This window comes from Trematomus bernacchii, unplaced genomic scaffold, assembly GCF_902827165.1.
Source record: "Trematomus bernacchii unplaced genomic scaffold, fTreBer1.1, whole genome shotgun sequence".
NCBI classification, from domain to species: Eukaryota; Metazoa; Chordata; class Actinopteri; order Perciformes; family Nototheniidae; genus Trematomus; species Trematomus bernacchii.
Window position 1 is genome coordinate 1 of NW_022988101.1, and position 7,500 is coordinate 7,500.

Below are 7,500 nucleotides of genomic sequence, written 5' to 3' on the forward strand. Positions count from 1 at the left end.
TGTGTGGTGTGTTACTTGTTGTCTCTTCTTCTGTGGTAAAACTGGAGCAGCGGGAGCACAGGTGAAGGGTTGGAGTCTGACGTCTGAGTGTCCAGCTGTGTGTCCAGCTGGCTCATGTAAGGCTGGCTGAAGGTCGAAGGTCGCTGGTAGAAGACGGCTGCTGACGGAGCGCTATAGGACGAACAGAACTGAAGGTACTGCTGGACTAAAGAGAGAGACAGTTGAGAGACAGACAGGTGAGAGACAGACAGGTAGAGACAGACAGGTGAGAGACAGGTGAGTGATGATGAAGTTAAACAGCCCATAGAATGACTAGAGCCTACACGCACCGTCACGTGACTAAAGGGAAACCTCCCTTAACGTTAGCTGTTAGCTCTGTTTTGCTCTGTTAGCTCTGTTAGCTCGGTTAGCTGTTAAGCTCGTAGCTCTGTTAGCTGTTAGCTCTGTTAGCTGTTAGCTCTGTTAGCTGTTAGCTCTGTTAGCTCTGTAAGCTCTGTTAGCTCTGTAAGCTCTGTTAGCTGTTAGCCGTTAGCACCCCACTGCTTCACTCACTGTGGCGTTTCTTCTCGGGGAGGGGAGGGGGCGTCTTGCTGGGGGAGAGGGGTGAGGAAGTTACATCATCAGGACCAGTGACATCATCACAGTGAGTGGTGAAGTCATCACAGTGGGCGGAGTCAAAGCCAAAAGAAGACGGGGCCTGAGAGAAGGTCGATCCTGAGAGGAGACAGAGTTCATTAACAGACAGACAGGTAGGCAGACAGGTAGACAGACAGGTAGACAGACAGGTAGACAGACAGGTAGGCAGACAGGTAGACAGACAGGTAGACAGACAGGTAGACAGACAGGTAGACAGACAGGCATGTTCCTGGGGGCGAGGCAGAGGCAGAGAAGGGGCAGTGATCTCGGTGGCAGACTCCGGGGCACAAGGACAGGCAAGAAGGCGGCAGGACCCCTCCGGAGTCAGCTGGATCGCCGGAGCAGGAGCACTGGGAGCAGGTGTCGGCAGGACCCCCGACAGAACAGGTGTCGGCAGCACCCCCAACGGAACAGGACATGGAGTTGGCAGGACCCCCAACGGAACAGGACATGGAGTTGGCAGGACCCCCAACGGAACAGGATATGGAGTTGGCAGGACCCCCAACGGAACAGGATATGGAGTTGGCAGGACCCCCAATGGAACAGGATATGGAGTTGGCAGGACCAACAACGGAACAGGATATGGAGTTGGCAGGACCCCCAACGGAACAGGATATGCAGTTGGCAGGACCCCCAACGGAACAGGATATGGAGTTGGCAGGACCCCCAACGGAACAGGACATGGAGTTGGCAGGACCCCCAACGGAACAGGATATGGAGTTGGCAGGACCCCCAACGGAACAGGATAAGGAGTTGGTAGGACCCCCAATGGAACAGGATATGGAGTTGGCAGGACCCCCAACGGAACAGGATATGGAGTTGGCAGGACCCCCAACGGAACAGGATAAGGAGTTGGCAGGACCCCCAACGGAACAGGATATGGAGTTGGCAGGACCCCCAACGGAACAGGACATGGAGTTGGCAGGACCCCCAACGGAACAGGATATGGAGTTGGCAGGGACCCCCAACGGAACAGGATAAGGAGTTGGGCCAGGACCCCCCAACGGAACAGGATATGGAGTTGGCAGGACCCCCAACGGAACAGCGATATGGAGTTGGCAGGACCCCCAACGGAACAGGACAAGGAGTTGGCAGGACCCCCAACGGACAGGATCTGGAGTTGGCAGGACCCCCCAACGGAACAGGACATGGAGTTGGCCAGGACCCCCAACGGAACGGATATGGAGTTGGCAGGACCGGCCCAACGGAACAGGACAAGGATGTTGGCAGGACCCCCAACGGAACAGGACAAGGAAGCCTTCTGGAGGCTCCTTGGACCACCCGAGGCCAGGCGGGCATCCCAAGAAGGGGTTTGAGGCTGGAGGGCTGCCACTCAGAGCCACTCAGGCAACAAGCTCCTAACCAGGGCTGGTTTAAAACCTCCATGTGGGCCTCCTTAAGGGCCGTCTCTCTGACCCTCTGGAGGAGGCTTTCCTCCAGTCATTAAAAACACACTCCAAAATGTATTTGAATTCATTCAGTTCCTGTTCGAGAGAAAAATCTGCTGTTGGTCCCTGTTGGTTCGCTCGTGCTGTCAGGGTTAGGGTGTTATCAGGACCCAGGGTTAGGGGTATCAGGACCCAGGGGTTAGGGGTTATCAGGACCCAAACGCAGAATGAGGAGAAGGGGTATAACGTATAACAAAAAGCAACAGCTTGATTTAACAAAACAATTACATTGAAAAACCTAAAAATCCATAAACCAGTAGCACGAGGAAACATCCAGGAGACAATCAGACACAGAGAGACAACCAGACACAGAGAACAACCAGACACAGAGAGACAACCAGACACAGAGAGACAATCAGGACACAGAGAGACAATCAGACACAGAGAGACAATCAGACACAGAGAGACAATCAGACACAGAGAGACAATCAGACACAGACGGAAAAGAGACCAATCAGACCAGAGAGACATACCAGACACAGTGAGTCTCACCTCCTGTGCTGCAGCGTTTCTTCTCTGGGAGGACGGGGGGGAGGGAGGAGAGGGGGGGGGTCTCAGTGAGCAGGAAGTGATAGTCCGGATCATCCTCTGAGACAATAACAACAACAACAACAATAATGTTATTATTACTCAAAGATAAAACTCCAGCAGGAGGCAGCAGACAGGAAACATTACTTCCTGTTTCTGTCAACTGACAGGAAGTGGTGTCACACACCCTGACTGCAAGTCAGCAGTGTGCGTGCGTGCGTGCGTGCGTGCGTGAGTGAGTGTGTGTGTGTGTGTGTGTGTGTGTGTGTGTGTGTGTGTGTGTGTGTGTGTGTGTGTGTGTGTGTGTTGTTGTGTGGTGTGTTGTGGTTGTGTGTGTGTGTGCGTGAGTGAGTGTGTGAGTGTGTGTGTGTGTGTGTGTGTGTGTGTGTGTGTGTGTGTGTGTGTGTGTGTGTGTGTGTGTGTGTGTGTGTGTGTTGTGTGTGTGTGTGGTGCGTGCGTGCGTGCGTGCGTGCGTGCGTGCGTGCGTGCGTGGCGTGCGTGTGTGTGTGTGTGTGTGTTACCACAGTGTGTGTCCTCAGGGCTCCTCTTCAGACTCTCCTCCTGTCAGGATTATCAAACATCAGTGATGTCATCATCATGTTTACTATCTTACACACAAACATAGAGTTATTAAAAACGAGTGTGTGCACTTTTACTAAGAGTGGTGTGTAATTTTAGTGTCGATACTTTTACTACCAGTATGTGTACTTTTTCTACGAGTGTTTGTACTTGTACTCCTCACCTGCACCTGTCTGTCAGCTGCAGGCTCGCGCCTCATTGGTGCAACAATAGCAATCCTGCAGGGGGCGGGGGTTAGAGAGTGACGCTGTTTCGGAGGCAGGGCCGGAGGACTGAGGAGAGACATGTGACCAATCATTAGAGAGAGTGTGTGTTGTGTGTGTGTGTGTGTGTGTGGTGTGTGTGTGTGTGTGTGTGTGTGTGTGTGTGTGTGTGTGTGTGTGTGTGTGTGTGTGTGTGTGTGTGTGTGTGTGTGTGTGTTTGTGTGATGCAGTACTGTGTCTAACGACAGGAAGTGATGTCACGTGTTGTACAACTTTCCCTCACTTCTTCTTCTGTGGTTCAGTTAGCAGACAGGAAGTGGGGGGGGGCATGTGTGATGTCTCTTCTCTCTACTTCCTGTTTCCCCCTCAGCTCCTCCACTAACATACACTCAGGAGAGTATTTGTATATGGACTCATATTATGTATCGTGTGTGTGTGTGTGTGTGTGTGTGTGTGTGTGTGTGTGTTGTGTGTGTGTGTGTGTGTGTGTGTGTGTGTGTGTGTGTGTGTGTGTGTGTGTGTGTGTGTGTGTGGGTGTGTGTGTGTGTGTGTCGTGTTGTGTGTGGTGTGTGTGTGTGTGTGTGTGTGTGTTTAAATCACAATATATCAACAGCATTAGTTATAAAAAATATAAAATAAAATAAAAGGATGGAAAGACAAGTAGATACAGGCGAAAGGATAAAAGAACAATAAACAACACACGTTACTACATACAGTACATGGCACATAGAGCACATCACAATCACATAACAGAAACGAGGGGGCAGCATCCATGATCACAACATGCAACACACCATGTAACACTCACGCCATACTCAACACAGACTAGTGTGCAGAGGCCTGCACTACGAAGCCGGATGTTCTCTGAGCTAACTTCAGGGGTAACTCTGGCTTTCGGTCCTACGACGCTGGTTCTCTTTTTAGCGCGTGCTTAGGATCTCCATGGTAACTGATGCTGAGCGGCTAACCTGGTCCGGAGCAGGTGGTTAGGTTGCAGGCTAAGAGATCAACTCAGTGAAAGCACCGCCTGCTGACCAATCAGAGCTCCGTGTGCGGAGTTTAAAGCGATCAAGTCATATTACAGGAGTAGAGGAAATACAGAAAACTACTGCCGTTGCAGGAAAGATCACCTGACTGTGTGAACGTGAACATTAATAGAATATCCCCTCCCATCTTCAGAGCAATCTGACTATTATAACATTAGCGTTAAGAAAGCTTACTTAAATATCTGCCACAACATAAGTAACCGGATCAGAGTAACATTAAGTACAGTCCACTGTGAGTGCAGACGTCGATGTGTCCCATTATCATTCATATCATATCACATCATAATGTATCATATATTTCCTTATCTGAGTCAGCTGAGCCGTATCTGGCCGTGCAACACTCACAGTGTCACATACTGGATGCAGAAGTATTATTTTAAGCAACACATTAAGTTGACGAAACACTGGAGTCAAATGTAATGAAAGTCAGATCGTGTCTTAGACGGGGCAGTGATTTCATAAACCTGTTAATGTACGCATTCAAACACTTTCTCTGTTACCAGCTGTATTCACCTTGCAGGTGCAGCTATGTGGCTTTGATCCTGGATAAGTGTTTAAGTCATGGATGTTTAAAGTTTAACTTCTTCATATTTCACTAATATTAAAGTTCACTTTTCATTCAGGAAGTATGACGCTGCGCTGTCAGTACGCTTGTCCATGTTTGTGATTGGTCGAATGCTCCAGATACCACCCCTTTCATGTGAACGCGCACCTAACTAGATAGGACACGGCTGGCTTGAGCGATCCACTTGATAACCAGCGTCGTAGCACCGCTTAGCGAGAGCGCGTATGTTTTGGATTGGGCCAACCGGCTAACTCAAACATATCCAGGTTATGTTGAACCAGCTTCGTAGTACAGGCCTCTGCTGTAGTTCTCAGTGAACCATGTTTCTGAGTGAGCTGTGAAGGTGGTATGTGTTTGTATGTCTTTGATTTGAGTGGGTAGAGAGTTCCAGTTTTGTATTGCTGTGACCGAGAATGATGACTGGCCAAAAGTACTCTTCCTGAATGGGACTGATAGGTCGCCACGTGTGGAGCTTCTAGTGGTCAGTGTGGTGTTGTTACGTTGAGTAACCAATGAGTTAAGAGGTGGGGGGGCTGTATTGTGCAGGGTTGTGTACACCAGAACAATGTTCCTATACTTTATTAAATCTTCCCAACTCAGGATGTTCTGCTTGTTGAGGATGGTACAGTGATGGGAGCCGTTAGGTTTCTGGTCCAGTACTTTGAGGGCTTGTTTGTACAGGTTGCTAGTGGCTTCAGTGTGGAGCTGTTAGTTTGCCCCCAGCTTGTGAGACAGTATGTTAGATGATCATGGCATTCATGTATAACTTGGCAGGATTCAATGTCATTGTGTTTCTTATGTATTTCAAACTGGCTCGACTAAACTTTACACTTTGGGTCACTTTTTTGACTTGTGTTTTGAATGTTAAATTAGAGTCAATAATGATTCCAAGGTACTTTAACCTGAGGCACAATATGAATATGTTCACCTGAGATGCTTATATTTGACACAATGTTGCATTTTCTTTTTGTGAAAAACATTCCTCCTGTTTTGTTAACATGAAGCTGAAGACAGGAGCGGTGTAGCCCGCTAGTGATCAGCACGACAGCTGAGGTCAGTTTGTCAGCAGCCTTTTGCTTTGGATTGGCATGCACATATATCACAGTGTCATCGGCATAGAGCTGTGCTTCCACATCAGGACAGACAGATGGCAGGTCATTCATATATAGGGTCAAAAGAAGTGGACCAAGTATTGAACCTTGTGGTACTCCGGTGCTTAAGTCTAGAGCTGGAGAGAGTCGATTATTGACGGTAACATGCTGACGCCTACCAGTGAGGTATGATTCAATCCAACTGTGTGTGTGTGTGTGTGTGTGTGTGTGTGTGTGTGTGTGTGTGTGTGTGTGTGTGTGTGTGTGTGTGTCTGTCCCACTGGTTCCATCAGATTATATAATACTATAACACTGAGGGGGGGGGGCAGATAGTGTGTTGTTATACCTCTGTGTAACACTGCAGTAACACACACACACACACACACACACACACACACACACACACACACCCTGCACTCAATCACACACACACACACACACACACACACACACACACACAAACACACACACACACACACACACACACACACACATACACACACACACACAGACAATAGTTTAAAGACAGATGAGCAGGTTTTGAGGTTATTGAGGAGTCCATATCTACACGTTCATCTGAGTCCATATCTACACGTTCATCTGAGTCCATATCTACACGTTCATCTGAGTCCATATCTACACGTTCATCTGAGTCCATATCTACACGTTCAGCTGAGTCCATATTTACACGTTCAGCTGAGTCCATATTTACACTTCAGGGTTAGAAATGTAACCAGGAAGTGTTTTTATCTGTGATTTGATGAATTTTGGGCTGATTTAGAAGTTTCAGGGGATTAAAAACTGCCATTTAAAATGTTCCAACGTCCACACCCCCTCCTTTGATGATGCATGGTGTTCATGTGTGTTCCTGAATAAACAAAGGAAGGATAACCTGTGGTTCAGACTCACCTGGGTCCCTGTGGGGGGGCCAGCGGGGGGCGGGGCTCTGAGGAAGGCTTGGGGGGTTTGGGAGGAGCTGAAGGGGGTTCCTGTTCCTCCTCTGGACAGGTAGACTTCCTCTCTGAGGTCTCTGGACTCCAGCAGGTAGACTTCCTGTCTGAGGCCTCTGGACTCCAGCAGGTAGACTTCCTGTCTGAGGCCTCTGGACTCCAGCAGGTAGACTTCCTGTCTGAGGTCTCTGGACTCCAGCAGGTAGACTTCCTGTCTGAGGCCTCTGGACTCCAGCAGGTAGACTTCCTGTCTGAGGCCTCTGGACTCCAGCAGGTAGACTTCCTGTCTGAGGCCTCTGGACTCCAGCAGGTAGACTTCCTGTCTGAGGTCTGCTGCTCCTCGACCCCCCTGTCCCACAAAGGCCTGTGATTGGACAGGAGACACAGGGGCGGAGTCTCCCTGTCTCTCTGCAGCCAATCGGACCAGTTCCTGCCGGAAAAACACAGGATAACA

At 49.3% G+C, this 7,500-nt stretch overlaps 1 protein-coding gene across 1 annotated transcript in view; it reads right to left on the minus strand.

Annotated features, from left to right (window-relative positions):
• Positions 1 to 7: 7 nt before the first annotated feature.
• Positions 8 to 7,500, minus strand: part of LOC117475715 (rap guanine nucleotide exchange factor 1-like) — a 14,163-nt gene continuing 6,670 nt past the window's right edge. The window contains 7 exon segments of the mRNA XM_034122031.1: positions 8 to 205; positions 553 to 714; positions 2,577 to 2,672; positions 3,134 to 3,173; positions 3,355 to 3,463; positions 7,006 to 7,275; positions 7,277 to 7,476. Of these exon segments, the coding sequence (XP_033977922.1) occupies positions 12 to 205; positions 553 to 714; positions 2,577 to 2,672; positions 3,134 to 3,173; positions 3,355 to 3,463; positions 7,006 to 7,275; positions 7,277 to 7,476 (1,071 nt within the window). The 3' untranslated portion in view covers positions 8 to 11.